This window comes from Oncorhynchus keta, unplaced genomic scaffold (genome assembly GCF_023373465.1).
Source record: "Oncorhynchus keta strain PuntledgeMale-10-30-2019 unplaced genomic scaffold, Oket_V2 Un_contig_6162_pilon_pilon, whole genome shotgun sequence".
Classification (NCBI taxonomy): domain Eukaryota; kingdom Metazoa; phylum Chordata; class Actinopteri; order Salmoniformes; family Salmonidae; genus Oncorhynchus; species Oncorhynchus keta.
The window spans coordinates 4,583-25,580 of record NW_026288709.1 but is presented as its reverse complement, the minus strand read 5'-3'; the positions used below and the strand labels follow the sequence as shown (position 1 = coordinate 25,580).

Here is a 20,998-nt window from a genome sequence, read left to right as displayed (position 1 = left end):
TGTTGTAGTTGACTCAACCTTCCATAACAGAACACTGAGACATTGTTGTAGTTGACACAACCTTCCATAACAGAACACTGAGACATTGTTGTAGTTGAACACAACCTTCCATAACAGAACACTGAGACATTGTTGTAGTTGACTCAACCTTCCATAACAGAACACTGAGACCTTCCATAACAGAACACTGAGACATTGTTGTAGTTGACTCAACCTTCCATAACAGAACACTGAGACATTGTTGTAGTTGACTCAACCTTCCATAACAGAACACTGAGACAGCGAAACGCACTGAATTTACAAACGACCCAGATCGCATTCTGACACACTGAGGCAACCTTCCATAACGCACCCCTAGTTGTCAATCAAATGTATTTGGCATCGGGGCGGCAGGGTAGCCTAGTGGTTAGAGCGTAGAGGCGGCAGGGTAGCCTAGTGGTTAGAGCGTAGGGGCGGCAGGGTAGCCTAATGGTTAGAGCGTTGGACTAGTAACCGGAAGGTTGCAAGTTCAAACCCCCGAGCTGACAAGGTACAAATCCGTCGTTCTGCCCCTGAACAGGCAGTTAACCCGCTGTTCCTAGGCCGTCATTGAAAATAAGAATTTGTTCTTAACTAACTTGCCTGGTTAAATAAAGGTAAAATATATATATATTTTTTTAAATCGATCAAATGTGAGGGCAGGCAAGTTCCCATTCAGTTGTCAAAGCGTGGGTTGGGACAAGCATGCATTGGTGGGTAAGCTCCATCGTTTATCAGTCCAATTTTGACAGCCAACGAGCTGGAAAAGTTTGAGAAGGTTTACCTAATGTTTCTTTGTTAGATATGAGTTCATCTTGTTCTGGCTAGCATAAGTTGTTGATCTGGTTGTTGTTGATGTGTATAACTGAGGGAGCGAGAGCCTGTCTTTTCATGGTTGTTTAATCAATAGGACTGTAAAGTTCCCTAATGTAGGAGGAGGACTCTCGTTGTGTTTTTAAATATTTACAGAAATCTATTCAGGTGTATTTTGTGTCTTTTGGTGAATGTGTTCTAATGATCTGAAGTCACGTTGTTGTTACTGTCTGTAAACACACAGTCCAGTTCATAGTGAATGATGACAGGCCCTACTGTCTATAAACACACAGTCCAGTTCATAGTGACTGTAAACACACAGTCCAGTTCATAGTGAATGATGACAGGCCCTACTGTCTGTAAACACACAGTCCAGTTCATAGTGACTGTAAACACACAGTCCAGTTCATAGTGAATGATGACAGGCCCTACTGTCTATAAACACACAGTCCAGTTCATAGTGAATGATGGCAGGCCCTACTGCTGTAAACACACAGTCCAGTTCAAAGTGAATGATGACAGGCCCTACTGTCTGTAAACACACAGTCCAGTTCATAGTGAATGATGACAGGCCCTACTGTCTGTAAACACACAGTCCAGTTCATAGTGAATGATGACAGGCCCTACTGCCTGTAAACACACAGTCCAGTTCATAGTGAATGATGACAGGCCCTACTGTCTGTAAACACAGTCCAGTTCATAGTGACTGACAGGCCCTACTGCCTGTAAACACACAGTCCAGTTCATAGTGAATGATGACAGGCCCTATTGCCTGTAAACACACAGTCCAGTTCATAGTGAATGATGACAGGCCCTACTGTCTGTAAACACACAGTCCAGTTCATAGTGACTGATGACAGGCCCTACTGTCTGTAAACACACAGTCCAGTTCACATAGTGAATGATGACAGGCCCTACTGTCTGTAAACACACAGTCCAGTTCATAGTGAATGATGACAGGCCCTACTGTCTGTAAACACACAGTCCAGTTCATAGTGAATGATGTCAGGCCCTACTGCCTGTAAACACACAGTCCAGTTCATAGTGAATGATGACAGGCCCTACTGTCTATAAACACACAGTCCAGTTCATAGTGAATGATGACAGGCCCTACTGCCTGTAAACACACAGTCCAGTTCATAGTGAATGATGACAGGCCCTACTGCCTGTAAACACACAGTCCAGTTCATAGTGAATGATGACAGGCCCTACTGCCTGTAAACACAGTCCAGTTCATAGTGAATGATGACAGGCCCTACTGTCTATAAACACAGTCCAGTTCATAGATTATTAACCCCAGTCTACCAACGATAGACACTATTCTCTTGACTCAACATCCAACGATAGACACTATTCTACTGACTCAACATCAGATTATTAACCCCAGTCTACCAACGATAGACACTATTCTCCTGACTCAACATCCAACGATAGACACTATTCTACTGACTCAACATCCAACGATAGACACTATTCTCCTGACTCAACATCAGGTTATTAACCCCAGTTTACCAACAATAGACACTATTTTACTGACTCAACATCCAACGATAGACACTATTCTACTGACTCAACATCCAACGATAGACACTATTCTACTGACTCAACATCCAACGATAGACACTATTCTCCTGACTCAACATCCAACGATAGACACTATTCTCCTGACTCAACATCAGGACATCAACCCCAGTTTACCAACGAACCTGGATCTGTAGTGACGCCTCAACACTGCGATGCGGTGCCTTAGTCCGCGGCGCGATGACGAGGAGGCCCAATCAAACAGTATTTCATATAATAATTTTCTATAATCTATATTAATCAAATGTATAATTATTGTACGGACTCTATAAACACACAGTCTCTCCATTTAACTCTCCAGATTACACACACACCCCCCCACAGAGATATTGCAGTTGGACATCTAAAGCTATTCCAATTAATCCCTGCAAGGACAGCTGTGACATCTGGCATGTAAAAACACACACACACACACACACACACACACACACACACACACACACACACACACACACACACACACACACACACACACACACACACACACACACACACACACACACACACACACACACACACACACACACACACACACACACACACACACACACACACACACACACACGTCAGAGGTATCTATGTTCTAGAACACACGTCAGAGGTATCTATGTTCTAGAACACACGTCAGAGGTATCTATGTTCTAGAACACACGTCAGAGGTATCTATGTTCTAGAACACACGTCAGAGGTCTCTCTGTTCTAGAACACACGTCAGAGGTATCTATGTTCTAGAACACACGTCAGAGGTATCTATGTTCTAGAACACACGTCAGAGGTATCTATGTTCTAGAACACACGTCAGAGGTCTCTATGTTCTAGAACACACGTCAGAGGTATCTATGTTCTAGAACACACGTCAGAGGTCTCTATGTTCTAGAACACACATTTCTATGTGGCCGCTGTGCCATGCAGGGGGCGGGGCCTCGAGGAGACAAACTAACCTGAAAGGCTGCTGCTGTTATGTTTCCTTGGACACCAATGTCACACACACACACACACACACACACACACACACACACACACACACACACACACACACACACACAGAAACAGACACACGAAAGAGAGGCAGCCTTACCAGTCATAAATAACTTGAGAATTAAGAAGAGAGAGACAGAAAGAGAGACAGATTGAGAGAGACAGGTGGAGAGAGAGAGAGAGATAGATATAGATATAGATGAGAGAGAGAGAGATATAGATATAGATGAGAGAGAGAGAGAGAGAGAGAGAGAGAGATATAGATATAGATGAGAGAGAGAGAGATATAGATATAGATGAGAGAGAGAGAGAGATAGATATAGATGAGAGATAGAGAGAAAGACAGGCACATACTATCTGATCCTGGACTATACCAGATCTGAGATCTGTCTTTGGCCTAAAGAGCAGGAACCTGGACTTCACCAAAGAAATCAGAAATATAGACATTGTCATCCTACAAGAAACATGGTATAGAGGAGATGGACCCACTGGTTGTCCTCTGGGTTACAGAGAGCTGGTAGTCCCATCCACCACACTACCAGGTGGGTGGTATAGAGGAGATGGACCCACTGGTTGTCCTCTGGGTTACAGAGAGCTGGTAGTCCCATCCACCACACTACCAGGTGGGTGGTATAGAGGAGATGGACCCACTGGTTGCCCTCTAGGTTACAGAGAGCTGGTAGTCCCATCCACCACACTACCAGGTGGGTGGTATAGAGGAGACAGACCCACTGGTTGTCCTCTAGGTTACAGAGAGCTGGTAGTCCCATCCACCACACTACCAGGTGGGTGGTATAGAGGAGATGGACCCACTGGTTGTCCTCTAGGTTACAGAGAGCTGGTAGTCCCATCCACCACACTACCAGGTGGGTGGTATAGAGGAGATGGACCCACTGGTTGCTCTCTAGGTTACAGAGAGCTGGTAGTCCCATCCACCACACTACCAGGTGGGTGGTATAGAGGAGATGGACCCACTGGTTGCTCTCTAGGTTACAGAGAGCTGGTAGTCCCATCCACCACACTACCAGGTGGGTGGTATAGAGGAGATGGACCCACTGGTTGTCCTCTAGGTTACAGAGAGCTGGTAGTCCCATCCACCACACTACCAGGTGGGTGGTATAGAGGAGATGGACCCACTGGTTGCCCTCTAGGTTACAGAGAGCTGGTAGTCCCATCCACCACACTACCAGGTGGGTGGTATAGAGGAGACAGACCCACTGGTTGTCCTCTAGGTTACAGAGAGCTGGTAGTCCCATCCACCACACTACCAGGTGGGTGGTATAGAGGAGATGGACCTACTGGTTGTCCTCTAGGTTACAGAGAGCTGGTAGTCCCATACACCACACTACCAGGTGGGTGGTATAGAGGAGATGGACCCACTGGTTGCCCTCTAGGTTACAGAGAGCTGGTAGTCCCATCCACCACACTACCAGGTGGGTGGTATAGAGGAGATGGACCCACTGTTTGTCCTCTAGGTTACAGAGAGCTGGTAGTCCCATCCACCACACTACCAGGTGGGTGGTATAGAGGAGATGGACCCACTGGTTGTCCTCTAGGTTACAGAGAGCTGGTAGTCCCATCCACCACACTACCAGGTGGGTGGTATAGAGGAGACAGACCTACTGGTTGTCCTCTAGGTTACAGAGAGCTGGTAGTCCCATCCACCACACTACCAGGTGGGTGGTATAGAGGAGATGGACCCACTGGTTGTCCTCTAGGTTACAGAGAGCTGGTAGTCCCATCCACCACACTACCAGGTGGGTGGTATAGAGGAGACAGACCTACTGGTTGTCCTCTAGGTTACAGAGAGCTGGTAGTCCCATCCACCACACTACCAGGTGGGTGGTATAGAGGAGATGGACCCACTGGTTGTCCTCTAGGTTACAGAGAGCTGGTAGTCCCATCCACCACACTACCAGGTGGGTGGTATAGAGGAGACAGACCCACTGGTTGTCCTCTAGGTTACAGAGAGCTGGTAGTCCCATCCACCACACTACCAGGTGGGTGGTATAGAGGAGACAGACCTACTGGTTGTCCTCTAGGTTACAGAGAGCTGGTAGTCCCATCCACCACACTACCAGGTGGGTGGTATAGAGGAGATGGACCTACTGGTTGTCCTCTAGGTTACAGAGAGCTGGTAGTCCCATCCACCACACTACCAGGTGGGTGGTATAGAGGAGATGGACCCACTGGTTGTCCTCTAGGTTACAGAGAGCTGGTAGTCCCATCCACCACACTACCAGGTGGGTGGTATAGAGGAGATGGACCCACTGGTTGTCCTCTAGGTTACAGAGAGCTGGTAGTCCCATCCACCACACTACCAGGTGGGTGGTATAGAGGAGATGGACCCACTGGTTGTCCTCTAGGTTACAGAGAGCTGGTAGTCCCATCCACCACACTACCAGGTGGGTGGTATAGAGGAGATGGACCCACTGGTTGTCCTCTAGGTTACAGAGAGCTGGTAGTCCCATCCACCACACTACCAGGTGGGTGGTATAGAGGAGACAGACCCACTGGTTGTCCTCTAGGTTACAGAGAGCTGGTAGTCCCATCCACCACACTACCAGGTGGGTGGTATAGAGGAGACAGACCCACTGGTTGTCCTCTAGGTTACAGAGAGCTGGTAGTCCCATCCACCACACTACCAGGTGGGTGGTATAGAGGAGACAGACCCACTGGTTGTCTTCTAGGTTACAGAGAGCTGGTAGTCCCATCCACCACACTACCAGGTGGGTGGTATAGAGGAGATGGACCCACTGGTTGTCCTCTAGGTTACAGAGAGCTGGTAGTCCCATCCACCACACTACCAGGTGGGTGGTATAGAGGAGATGGACCCACTGGTTGTCCTCTAGGTTACAGAGAGCTGGTAGTCCCATCCACCACACTACCAGGTGGGTGGTATAGAGGAGATGGACCCACTGGTTGTCCTCTAGGTTACAGAGAGCTGGTAGTCCCATCCACCACACTACCAGGTGGGTGGTATAGAGGAGATGGACCCACTGGTTGTCCTCTAGGTTACAGAGAGCTGGTAGTCCCATCCACCACACTACCAGGTGGGTGGTATAGAGGAGATGGACCCACTGGTTGCCCTCTAGGTTACAGAGAGCTGGTAGTCCCATCCACCACACTACCAGGTGGGTGGTATAGAGGAGATGGACCCACTGGTTGTCCTCTAGGTTACAGAGAGCTGGTAGTCCCATCCACCACACTACCAGGTGGGTGGTATAGAGGAGATGGACCCACTGGTTGTCCTCTAGGTTACAGAGAGCTGGTAGTCCCATCCACCACACTACCAGGTGGGTGGTATAGAGGAGATGGACCCACTGGTTGCCTCTAGGTTACAGAGAGCTGGTAGTCCCATCCACCACACTACCAGGTGGGTGGTATAGAGGAGATGGACCCACTGGTTGCCCTCTAGGTTACAGAGAGCTGGTAGTCCCATCCACCACACTACCAGGTGGGTGGTATAGAGGAGATGGACCCACTGGTTGTCCTCTAGGTTACAGAGAGCTGGTAGTCCCATCCACCACACTACCAGGTGGGTGGTATAGAGAGATGGACCCACTGGTTGCCCTCTAGGTTACAGAGAGCTGGTAGTCCCATCCACCACACTACCAGGTGGGTGGTATAGAGGAGATGGACCCACTGGTTGTCCTCTATGAGGGAAGAGGCTACTAATTTGAGTATTGGTAGCAGACCCAACCACCTATTAAATTAGTCAAAACAGGAAATGGGTTACCTCTGGCTATAAATTAAAAATGATCTCAACAGAGATAAATGTCCTCCTGTGTGCTACCACATTTGAAGTCAGAAGTTTACATTCACTTAGTTGTAGTCATTAAAACTCCATTTTCAACCACCACACATTTCTTGTTAACAAACTATAGTTTTGGCAAGTCGGTTAGGACATCTACTTTGTGAAGGACAGGAGCATTTTATCACAAAGTCCTGACCTCAACTAGAAAATGTGTGGACAGAACTGAAAAAAGTGTGTGCGAGCAAGGAGGCCTACAAATCTGACTCAGTTACACCAGCTCTATCAGGAGGAATGGGCCAAAATTCACCCAACTTATTGTGGGAAGCTTATGGAAAGCTACCCAAATGTTTGCCCCAAGTTTTAAAAAATGTAAAGGCAATGCTGCCAAATACTAATTGAGTGTATGTAAACTTGTGATGAAAGAAAGGGAATGTGATGAAAGAAATAAAAGCTGAAATAAATCATTCTCTCTACAATTATTCTGACATTTCACATTCTTAAAATAAAGTGTTGATCCTAACTGACCTAAGACAGAGTGTGTGTGTACCTCTGGCGTGGTTAAAAAGGAAATGGTGTGTGTGTGTGTGTGTGTGTGAGTGTGTGTGTGTGTGTGTGTGTGTGTGTGTGTGTGTGTGTGTGCGTGTGTGCAGAAGTGCATTGCGTGTGTGTGTTTGTGGTGATTGACAAGATACCAAAGATACCATCGTCGTCCTCATCCTCATGATCTCTGGTTGAAACAGGAAGTGTTGAACCAGCTTCACTCAGTCGCTGTCCACCAATCAGATGGTGGGGAAACAGGTTACCATGTAGATCTACTCACAATAACAAGACCCTCCCCCTCGACACACACAGAGGTCACTGATTGTAAACGTCACAGAGAGGAGCCATGTGCGTGAATACTAGTCCACATGTTCACTGCCATGGCTACCACCCGGAATCTCCTGGCTCTCGCCTGCGGGAGGCGGGGTTCTGGTGCATGCGCTCAGGGGGAACGGGTCTCTCTCTCCAGGTGTCTTCAGACAAACCAAACATGGCCACCGAGAGATACTATTCTAGTAAGTTCCATCCCTTACTAGATCATATTCCCTTAGTTTCAATCAAACACACACACACACACACACACACACACACACACACACACACACACACACACACACACACACACACACACACACACACACACACACACACACACACACACTTCATCACGCAGCAGTAATGTCCCACATTGTGCCTTCTAGTCAAGTTGTAACCGGACACCCTAAGACAACAGGTGACAGGGCAACAGTACATTTATAGGCTATCCCCCTCAGTCCCAGGTCTCCAGTCCAGAACCCCTACTGCAATATAACATTTATAGGCTATCCCCTCAGTCCCAGGTCTCCAGTCCAGAACCCCCTACTGTAATATAACATTTATAGGCTATCCCCTCAGTCCCAGGTCTCCAGTCCAGAACCCCCTACAGCAATATAACATTTATAGGCTATCCCCTCAGTCCCAGGTCTCCAGTCCAGAACCCCCTACTGTAATATAACATTTATAGGCTATCCCCTCAGTCCCAGGTCTCCAGTCCAGAACCCCCTACAGCAATATAACATTTATAGGCTATCCCCTCAGTCCCAGGTCTCCAGTCCAGAACCCCCTACAGCAATATAACATTTATAGGCTATCCCCTCAGTCCCAGGTCTCCAGTCCAGAACCCCCTACAGCAATATAACATTTATAGGCTATCCCCTCAGTCCCAGGTCTCCAGTCCAGAACCCCCTACTGTAATATAACATTTATAGGCTATCCCCTCAGTCCCAGCTCTCCAGTCCAGAACCCCCTACAGCAATATAACATTTATAGGCTATCCCCTCAGTCCCAGGTCTAAAGTCAAGAACCCCCTACAGCAATATAACATTTATAGGCTATCCCCTCAGTCCCAGGTCTCCAGTCCAGAACCCCCTACTGTAATATAACATGTATAGGCTATCCCCTCAGTCCCAGGTCTCCAGTCCAGAACCCCCTACTGTAATATAACATTTATAGGCTATCCCCTCAGTCCCAGGTCTCCAGTCCAGAACCCCCTACAGCAATATAACATTTATAGGCTATCCCCTCAGTCCCAGGTCTCCAGTCCAGAACCCCCTACAGCAATATAACATTTATAGGCTATCCCCTCAGTCCCAGGTCTCAGTCCAGAACCCCTACAGCAATATAACATTTATAGGCTATCCCCTCAGTCCCAGGTCTAAAGTCCAGAACCCCCTACAGCAATATAACATTTATAGGCTATCCCCTCAGTCCCAGGTCTAAAGTCAAGAACCCCTACAGCAATATAACATTTATAGGCTATCCCCTCAGTCCCAGGTCTAAAGTCAAGAACCCCTACAGCAATATAACATTTATAGGCTATCCCCTCAGTCCCAGGTCTAAAGTCAGAACCCCTACAGCAATATAACATTTATAGGCTATCCCCTCAGTCCCAGGTCTCAGTCCAGAACCCCTACTGTAATATAACATTTTATAGGCTATCCCCTCAGTCCCAGGTCTCCAGTCCAGAACCCCTACAGCAATATAACATTTATAGGCTATCCCCTCAGTCCCAGGTCTCCAGTCCAGAACCCCTACTGTAATATAACATTTATAGGCTATCCCCTCAGTCCCAGGTCTCAGTCCAGAACCTCCTACAGTAATATAACATTTATAACCCCTTACTGTAATATAACATTTATAGGCTATCCCCTCAGACCCAGGTCTCCAGTCCAGAACCTCCTACTGTAATATAACATTTATAGGCTATCCCCTCAGTCCCAGGTCTCCAGTCCAGAACCTCCTACAGTAATATAACATTTATAGGCTATCCCCTCAGTCCCAGGTCTCCAGTCCAGAACCCCTACTGTAATATAACATTTATAGGCTATCCCCTCAGACCCAGGTCTCCAGTCCAGAACCCCTAGCAATATAACATTTATAGGCTATCCCCTCAGTCCCAGGTCTCCAGTCCAGAACCCCCTACAGCAATATAACATTTATAGGCTATCCCCTCAGTCCCAGGTCTCCAGTCCAGAACCCCCTACAGCAATATAACATTTATAACCCCTTACTGTAATATAACATTTATAACCTCCTACTGTAATATAACATTTATAACCCCTTACTGTAATATAACATTTATAACCCCCTACTGTAATATAACATTTATAACCCCTACTGTAATATAACATTTATAACCCCCTACTGTAATATAACATTTATAACCCCCTACTGTAATATAACATTTATAACCCCTACTGTAATATAACATTTATAACCCCCTACTGCAATATAACATTTATAACCTCCTACTGTAATATAACATTTATAACCCCTACTGTAATATAACATTTATAACCCCTACTGTAATATAACATTTATAACCCCTACTGCATTTATAACCCCTAAATATAACATTTATAACCTCCTACTGTAAATATAACATTTATAACCCCTGTAATATAACATTTATAACCCCTACTGTAATATAACATTTATAACCCCTACTGTAATATAACATTTATAACCCCTACTGTAATATAACATTTATAACCCCCTACTGCAATATAACATTTATAACCTCCTACTGTAAATATAACATTTATAACCCCCTACTGTAATATAACATTTATAACCCCCTACTGTAATAACATTTATAACCCCTACTGTAATATAACATTTATAACCCCCTACTGCAATATAACATTTATAACCCCCTACTGTAACATTTATAACCCCTACTGTAATATAACATTTATAACCCCCTACTGTAATATAACATTTATAACCCCTACTGTAATATAACATTTATAACCCCCTACTGTAATATAACATTTATAACCCCCTACTGTAATATAACATCTATAACCCCCTACTGCAATATAACATTTATAACCCCGGTGTCTAGAACCTCCTACTGTAATATAACATTTATAACCCCGGTGTCTAGAACCTCCTACTGTAATATAACATTTATAACCCCGGTGTCTAGAACCTCCTACTGTAATATAACATCTATAACCCCTACTGTAATATAACATTTATAACCCTGGTGTCTAGAACCTCCTACTGTAATATAACATTTATAACCCCGGTGTCTAGAACCTCCTACTGTAATATAACATTTATAACCCTCCTACTGTAATATAACATTTATAACCCCGGTGTCTAGAACCTCCTACTGTAATATAACATCTATAACCCCTACTGTAATATAACATTTATAACCCCAGTGTCTAGAACCTCCTACTGTAATATAACATTTATAACCCCGGTGTCTAGAACCTCCTACTGTAATATAACATTTATAACCTCCTACTGTAATATAACATCTATAACCCCGGTGTCTAGAACCTCCTACTGTAATATAACATTTATAACCCCTACTGTAATATAACATTTATAACCCCGGTGTCTAGAACCTTCTACTGTAATATAACATTATAACCCCTACTGTAATATAACATTTATAACCCCTACTGTAATATAACATTTATAACCCCTACTGTAATATAACATTTATATAACCCCGGTGTCTATAACCTCCTACTGTAATATAACATTTATAACCCCGGTGTCTAGAACTGTAATATAACATTTATAACCCCGGTGTCTAGAACCTCCTACTGTAATATAACATTTATAACCCTGGTGTCTAGAACCTCCTACTGTAATATAACTAGAACCTCCTACTGTAATATAACATTTATAACCCCCCTGGTGTCTAGAACCTCCTACTGTAATATAACATTTATAACCCCGGTGTCTAGACCTCCTACTGTAATATAACATTTATAACCCGGTGTCTAGAACCTCCTACTGTAATATAACATTTATAACCCCCGGTGTCTAGAACCTCCTACTGTAATATAACATCTATAACCCCCTACTGTAATATAACATTTATAACCCCGGTGTCTAGAACCTCCTACTGTAATATAACATTTATAACCCCGGTGTCTAGAACCTCCTACTGTAATATAACATTTATAACCCCGGTGTCTAGAACCTCCTACTGTAATATAACATTTATAACCCCGGTGTCTAGAACCTCCTACTGTAATATAACATGTATAACCCCGGTGTCTAGAACCTCCTACTGTAATATAACATTTATAACCCCGGTGTCTAGAACCTCCTACTGTAATATAACATTTATAACCCCGGTGTCTATAACCTCCTACTGTAATATAACATTTATAACCCCGGTGTCTAGAACCTCCTACTGTAATATAACATTTATAACCCCTGTGTTTAGAACCTCCTACTGTAATATAACATTTATAACCCCGGTGTCTATAACCTCCTACTGTAATATAACATTTATAACACCGGTGTCTAGAACCTCCTACTGTAATATAACATTTATAACCCCGGTGTCTAGAACCTCCTACTGTAATATAACATTTATAACCCTGGTGTCTAGAACCTCCTACTGTAATATAACATTTATAACCCTACTGTAATATAAACATGTATAACCCCGGTGTCTAGAACCTCATACTGTAATATAACATTTATAACCCCGGTGTCTAGAACCTCCTACTGTAATATAACATTTATAACCCCTGTCTAGAACTCCTACTGTAATATAACATTTATAACCCCGGTGTCTAGAACCTCCTACTGTAATATAACATTTATAACCCCGGTGTCTAGAACCTCCTACTGTAATATAACATGTATAACCCCGGTGTTATAACCCCTACTTATATAACATTTTACATCCCGGTGTCTAGAACCTCCTACTGTAATATAACATTTATAACCCCCCGGTGTCTAGAACCTCCTACTGTAATATAACATTTATAACCCCGGTGTCTAGAACCTCCTACTGTAATATAACATTTATAACCCCGGTGTCTAGAACCTCCTACTGTAATATAACATTTATAACCCCGGTGTCTAGAACCTCCTACTGTAATATAACATTTATAACCCCGGTGTCTAGAACCTCCTACTGTAATATAACATTTATAACCCCGGTGTCTAGAACCTCCTACTGTAATATAACATTTATAACCCCGGTGTCTAGAACCTCCTACTGTAATATAACATTTATAACCCCGGTGTCTAGAACCTCCTACTGTAATATAACATTTATAACCCCGGTGTCTAGAACCTCCTACTGTAATATAACATTTATAACCCCGGTGTCTAGAACCTCCTACTGTAATATAACATTTATAACCCCGGTGTCTATAACCCCCTACTGTAATATAACATTTATAACCCCGGTGTCTAGAACCTCCTACTGTAATATAACATTTATAACCCCGGTGTCTATAACCTCCTACTGTAATATAACATTTATAACCCCTACTGTAATATAACATTTATAACCCCGGTGTCTAGAACCTCCTACTGTAATATAACATTTATAACCCCGGTGTCTAGAACCTCCTACTGTAATATACCATTTATAACCCCTACCTCCTACTGTAATATAACATTTATAACCCCGTGTCTAGAACCTCCTACTGTAATATAACATTTATAACCCCGGTGTCTAGAACCTCCTACTGTAATATAACATTTATAACCCCGGTGTCTAGAACCTCCTACTGTAATATAACATTTATAACACCGGTGTCTAGAACCTCCTACTGTAATATAACATTTATAACATTTACATTACATTTAAGTCATTTAGCAGACGCTCTATCCAGAGCGACTTACAAATTGGTGCATACACCTTATGACATCCAGTGGAACAGCCACTTGCATCTAAATCTTTTTTTTTTTATTTTGGGGGAGAAGGGGGAGAAGGATTAACCCTATCCTAGGTATTCCATGAAGAGGAACCCCGGTAATAACCCCTGTTTATACACAGACATCTCACCTCAATCCACTTCTGCGACTCTCTGAATGCAGACTCGGGATGTCTCAGTTCGTCCAGGGGAACGTGAGGTTCCTCGCGCTCAGTCCCGGTGCTGGCCATCTCTGATAACGGCTTCAGTAGGCTATGGTGCGCTCGTGGGGTTTAAATATCCTTTCTCTGTTAAGAAAAGCTCGGCAATGTCGTCCCTTAATTCCTACCGGACAGCTGGGCTTGTTATTCCACCGGTTAAGGCTCACGGAGGGCCCGTATCTGTTATATCCGTTATTCTAGCAGAATTCTCCGTAACTCGGCGTGAGCGTCTCCCGGTTGGGCTGTAGAGGAAAATGATCTATCGTGACTCCCCACACTGCAACACGAACCAACCGGACACTAAAAATAACCTCCAACCGGCCAGGCGCGAGACAGACGCCAAGCAGCCGGTCCTGGTGCCCGCAGGACGGGGAGGATAGAAGAATGTTGGAGGGGGGGGGGGGTTTGAGGCGGTGTGTATTTTACAAACGGTGGCGTTATAATTCCGGTCAGCTGGCGAGACAACGTGACGCTGCTGCCACCGAGCGCCAGAGAAGCAGAAAGGTCGCGTTGATTCACCGCGTCTGTAACCACGGCGACGCGCTGCCGCACCGCGTCTGTAACCACGGCGACGCGCTGCCGCACCGCGTCTGTAACCACGGCGACGCGCTCCCAGCTCTGATCTGGACAACTTCCGTCCGACGACCACAGCGATAACTTCTGTTATTTAATGACATTTAACATTTTTTTATTGATTTTTACAAACAGATTAATTGATAAATACAAATCTGTTTTCACATCAATACATGGGTTCATTATTAGGCTACTTAACATGATTTACATATTTAATGTCCATGGAAGTTTTTTTAGAGTCCAAATTTATTTTTAATTCAGTTTAGATGCGTTTAAAAATAATGTTCTAAAGGGTCAAAACATAGTAGGGTTCTAGGTGTAACTGCCCCCCGGGGTAACTCTCCCCCGTTATTCACGTTAACACAAGATGGACTCACAACTTGGAGATATTTCAACAAAACAGTTGTGGTAAATTGATCACATTTGACATTTTGAAGAAGTTGTAGATATATTCCACTGGGGTTATAAATTCTCAATATACAAGTACAAAAGCTTTACGATAAACAACCCACCTGTTTTGAGAGAAAAATGTGGAGAATTTGATGTAAGTAGTAATATGATCGATGGGTGTTTGGGGAAACTCACCCCCCCTACTAGGGAATAACTGCCCCCCTCCTCACTAGGGGATAACTGGCCCCCCCAGATCAGGGGATAATGTTCTGTTTAGTGAGTCCTCCAGATCAGAGACAGTAGGGATGACCAGGGATGTTCTCTGTTTAGTGAGTCCTCCAGATCAGAGGCAGTAGGGATGACCAGGGATGTTCTCTGTTTAGTGAGTCCTCCAGATCAGAGGCAGTAGGGATGACCAGGGATGTTCTCTGTTTAGTGAGTCCTCCAGATCAGAGGCAGTAGGGATGACCAGGGATGTTCTCTGTTTAGTGAGTCCTCCAGATCAGAGGCAGTAGGGATGACCAGGGATGTTCTCTGTTCAGTGAGTCCTCCAGATCAGAGGCAGTAGGGATGACCAGGGATGTTCTCTGTTTAGTGAGTCCTCCAGATCAGAGGCAGTAGGGATGACCAGGGATGTTCTCTGTTCAGTGAGTCCTCCAGATCAGAGGCAGTAGGGATGACCAGGGATGTTCTCTGTTCAGTGAGTCCTCCAGATCAGAGGCAGTAGGGATGACCAGAGATGTTCTGTTTAGTGAGTCCTCCAGATCAGAGGCAGTAGGGATGACCAGAGATGTTCTGTTTAGTGAGTCCTCCAGATCAGAGGCAGTAGGGATGACCAGGGATGTTCTCTGTTTAGTGAGTCCTCCAGATCAGAGGCAGTAGGGATTACCAGAGATGTTCACAAGAAAGTGAATTGGACACTTTGTCTGTCCTGCTAAGCATTCAAAATGTAATGAGCACTTTTGTCTGTCAGGGAAAATGTACGTATTTTGGGGGGAATGTAGTGAAGTGAAAGAAGTCAAATATAAACATATTAAAGTACAGATACTACTTTAACGTTTGAAAATATCAGGATGGAAAGAGAACTGAAATACCCTCCTAAAGTAGAAGCTACTTCAACATTTTACTCTGAAAAGCTACTCAAGTAAAGTAATGACAGAAGTGAATGACTTTACATCACACAGAGGAGAAGTGTGTAGTTTGGTTGTTTATTGGCAGTCAGCAGCACAGGAAGACAGAAAGGCAAAGCACAGCCAACATTGTTGCAGTGTCATCCCAACACAGTAACAACGCATCCCAACACAGTAACAACGCTATCCCAACACAGTAACAACGTCATCCCAACACAGTAACAACGCATCCCAACACAGTAACAACGTCATCCCAACACAGTAACAACGTCATCCCAACACAGTAACAACGCATCCCAACACAGTAACAACGCATCCCAACACAGTAACAACGCTATCCCAACACAGTAACAACGCTATCCCAACACAGTAACAACGTCATCCCAACACAGTAACAACGTCATCCCAACACAGTAACAACGCTCCCAACACAGTAACAACGCATCCCAACACAGTAACAACGCCATCCCAACACAGTAACAACGCTCCCAACACAGTAACAACGTCATCCCAACACAGTAACAACGGTTAGAAACAGAGCTGAGGAGTCAGACAGCAGAAAAACAGGAACACCTGATTGGCTGCAGATCAAACGTCTCCCTACTCCCCCATGTAAGTGCACTACTTTCTCAGTGGTGATCTGACTTAAATAAATAAAACCGTACAGCAGACAGAAAGTACAGCAGTAGTGACATCATCGTGACACCAGGCTTGTGCAAACTACCATCTACGCATGTGTGTGTGTGTGTGGAGAGAGTGCAAACTATGTTTCCAGTACATACCAGGTGTGTGTGTACACCATGGTTCACCTGTGTGTGTGTGTGTGTGTGTGTGTGTCCCCAGGGTCTCTAGGTATGACAGAGGGCCACAGCAGAGAAGCGGACCTCTCCCTCTGCTCTCTCCACAAAACCCCGACACACCCTGGCTGCATCCTGGGGAGAGAGAGGAGAGAGATTAAGCACTAACCGTGGCTCTGGAGCCTCTGATAAATTAATCAAATATTTAGCAGATGTTATTGCGGGTGTAGCGAAACGCTAGACGAACAGCCCAGCTAGCACAACCCTCTGGTTAAAGAGGATACACTGGGAGGACGCAGTGAGCTCAATGGCAAGACGCCTGACAGATGTAGAATGTCTATATACTCCATTCTGCGTTGTTTAGACGTTAGCCAGGCATCATCATTATATTATGACATCTCAGGAGACGTTATCCTAATGAACACATCCTCTCCACACTACATATTCCTGACTCTTTCTACAAGCTTCACCTGCATAGCGCTACAGGCCTGCTAGCTAGCCCTTTAGCTTCTCACATCTCCAGTATGGCTAAACACAGCAAGCTAGCTAGCCTTTTAGCTTCCCAGATCTATGAGAAATAGTCAGATTAATAATTAAATATGCCCTGTCAAATATTCTAATACTTGCCCGTGTAAACTACAACATTATTCCAGTTTAAACACACCAGCTAGCAATAGAAGGCATGCACGCCCACACCAGCTAGCAATAGAAGGCATGCACGCCCACACCAGCTAGCAATAGAAGGTATGCACTCCCACACCAGCTAGCAATAGAAGGCATGCACGCCCACACCAGCTAGCAATAGAAGGTATGCACGCCCACACCAGCTAGCAATAGAAGGCATGCACGCCCACACCAGCTAGCAATAGAAGGCATGCACTCCCACACCAGCTAGCAATAGAAGGCATGCACTCCCACACCAGCTAGCAATAGAAGGCATGCACGCCCACACCAGCTAGCAATAGAAGGCATGCACGCCCACACCAGCTAGCAATAGAAGGCATGCACGCCCACACCAGCTAGCAATAGAAGGTATGCACGCCCACATCAGCTAGCAATAGAAGGTATGCACGCCCACACCAGCTAGCAATAGAAGGCATGCACGCCCACACCAGCTAGCAATAGAAGGTATGCACGCCCACATCAGCTAGCAATAGAAGGCATGCACGCCCACACCAGCTAGCAATAGAAGGCATGCACGCCCACACCAGCTAGCAATAGAAGGTATGCACGCCCACACCAGCTAGCAATAGAAGGCATGCACGCCCACACCAGCTAGCAATAGAAGGCATGCACGCCCACACCAGCTAGCAATAGAAGGTATGCACGCCCACATCAGCTAGCAATAGAAGGTATGCACGCCCACATCAGCAAGCAATAGAAGGTATGCACGCCCACATCAGCTAGCAATAGAAGGCATGCACTCCACATCAGCTAGCAATAGAAGGCATGCACGCCCACATCAGCTAGCAATAGAAGGCATGCACGCCCACATCAGCTAGCAATAGAAGGCATGCACGCCAACATCAGCTAGCAATAGAAGGTATGCACGCCCACATCCGGCTGCCGGGGGGGGAACGACGCGGTGCGTTCCGGCTGCCGGGGAGCCGCTACTTTTGTGAGGAAAAACACAGTGCTGCTCTGTAGGGTGATTCTTCATAGGGAATAAAATCTGACTTTACAGTTTGATACGTCGGCCGGGATTAGATGAACCGAAGGTTTGACATGTCGGACGGGATTAGATGAACCGAAGGTTTGACACGTCGGCGGATGAACCGATCAGATGAAACCGAAGGTTTGACACGTCGGCCGGGATTAGATGAACCGAAGGTTTGACACGTCGGCCGGGATCAGATGAACCGAAGGTTTGACACGTCGGCCGGGATTAGATGAACGGAAGAGGAACGTACCTTGATGAAGGAGTCATCCTTGGTGGTTCCATGGTTCACCGGTCCCTCCATCCTACCATCTACACAACAGAATCACAGAGAGAGACAGAGAAAGTGTGTAAATACACACCTGGCGAGGCGGGGCAGAACACAAGGGGACAAGGGGCGGAACACCGGGGACAAGGGGCGGAACACCGGGGACAAGGGGCGGAACACCGGGGACAAGGGGCGGAACACCGGGGACAAGGGGCGGAACACCGGGGACAAGGGGCGGAACACCGGGGACAAGGGGCGGAACACCGGGGACAAGGGGCGGAACACCGGGGACAAGGGGCGGAACACCGGGGACAAGGGGCGGAACACCGGGGACGGAACACCGGGGACAAGGGGCGGAACACGGGGACAAGGGGCGGAACACCGGGGACGGAACACCGGGGACGGAACACCGGGGACAAGGGGCGGAACACCGGGGACAAGGGGCGGAACACCGGGGACGGAACACCGGGGACAAGGGGCGGAACACCGGGGACAGGGGGCGGAACACCGGGGACAGGGGGCGGAACACCGGGGACAAGGGGCGGAACACCGGGGACAAGGGGCGGAACACCGGGGACAAGGGGCGGAACACCGGGGACAAGGGGCGGAACACCGGGGACAGGGGGCGGAACACCGGGACTCACCCAGCTCATAAAGCTGTCCTTTCACATTGACAAAGGTGATGAAATGGAAGTTCACGTTATCTGCCTCCACCTGAAAGAGAGGGAGAGAACGAGGGAGGGAGTATAAAAGATGAAATTCTACATAAGTAACATCTGAAGAGGTCCTTATGTTGCATTGTGTTCTCACCCTGCACTGGCCCTGTGCTGCCACTTCATCATGAGCCTTTCTGATGGCCTGCAAGAGACAACAATATACACATTTAAACAAATATATGGAGACAGGTATTTACATTAAACATAGTGCATTTGGAAAGAATTCAGACCCCTAGACTTTCCGCACTTTGTTACGTTATTCTAAAACGGATTAAAAATGGGGTTTTTCCCCGTCATTAATCTACACACAATGGCCGATATTGACAAAGCAAAAAGCAGTTTAGAAATGTTTGCTAATTTCTAAAATGATATAATACCTTATTTATACCAGTATTCAGACCCTTTGCTATCAGACTAGAAGCGGAGCTCAGGTGTGGTTTCCATTGATCATCCTTAAAAATGTTTCTACAGCTTGGAGTCCACCTGTGGTAAACTCAATTAATTTGGCAGGAGTAGGAAAGGCCCACACCTGTCGATAAGGTCCCACAGTTTTATTTATATTTGACTAGACAGGTCTGTTAAAGAACAAATTCTTATTTACAATGACGGCCTACTGGGGAACAGTAGGTTAACTGCCTTGTTCAGGGGCAGAACGACAGATTTTTACCTTGTCAGCTAGGATTCAGCAACCCATGGGTTATATGTGTAGGGTAACCTGCTCAGCGAACATCAGTCTAGCTACTTCCTGTCCCTCGTGTGTCTAGCTACTTCCTGTCCCTCGTGTGTCTAGCTACTTCCCGTCCCTCGTGTGTCTAGCTACTTCCCGTCCCTCGTGTGTCTAGCTACTTCCCGTCCCTCGTGTGTCTAGCTACTTCCCGTCCCTCGTGTGTCTAGCTACTTCCCGTCCCTCGTGTGTCTAGCTACTTCCCGTCCCTCGTGTGTCTAGCTACTTCCCGTCCCTCGTGTGTCTAGCTACTTCCTGTCCCTCGTGTGTCTAGCTACTTCCTGTCCCTCGTGTTAGCCTTCAGACAATCACTCCAGAAACACCAAAACCTGTTGCATTGTAAAACATTTCTCCTTCTTGCTGCAGCTCATCTTGAAATAACAGAAATGCTGTGAAAAAGTCTGTGTCTGTTCTGTTGACATGTTAGTCATCACGGTAGCTGTGAATATTCAAATGTTTAGTCACAGTGTCTGTTCTGTTGACATGTTAGTCATCACAGTAGCTGTGAATATTCTAAATGTTTAGTCACAGTGTCTGTTCTGTTGACATGTTAGTCATCACAGTGTCTGTTCTGTTGACATGTTAGTCGTCACAGTGTCTGTTCTGTTGACATGTTAGTCGCAGTGTGTCTGTTCTGTTGACATGTTAGTCTAAATGTTTAGTCACAG

At 45.8% G+C, this 20,998-nt stretch overlaps 1 protein-coding gene and 1 long non-coding RNA gene across 10 annotated transcripts; one reads left to right on the top strand and one right to left on the bottom strand.

Moving 5' to 3' along the window:
- Positions 1 to 16,919: 16,919 nt before the first annotated feature.
- Positions 16,920 to 19,799, bottom strand: LOC127925726 (ubiquitin carboxyl-terminal hydrolase isozyme L1-like; the record flags this gene model as incomplete). The annotated part of the gene is made up of 4 exons (XM_052510824.1): positions 16,920 to 17,100; positions 18,876 to 18,934; positions 19,535 to 19,604; positions 19,701 to 19,799. Coding segments are annotated over 4 exons (312 nt in total), but the record flags the coding sequence as incomplete, so codon positions are not given.
- Positions 17,458 to 18,691, top strand: LOC127925727 (uncharacterized). 9 transcript variants are annotated; one of them, XR_008122053.1, is made up of 4 exons: positions 17,458 to 17,773; positions 17,806 to 17,997; positions 18,126 to 18,189; positions 18,222 to 18,691. It is a non-coding gene; the product is annotated as an uncharacterized LOC127925727 (long non-coding RNA). The 9 variants fall into 9 exon arrangements; XR_008122050.1 differs by having other exon boundaries at positions 18,062 to 18,189; XR_008122048.1 differs by having other exon boundaries at positions 17,806 to 18,189; positions 18,222 to 18,317; positions 18,350 to 18,691.
- Positions 19,800 to 20,998: the final 1,199 nt, after the last annotated feature.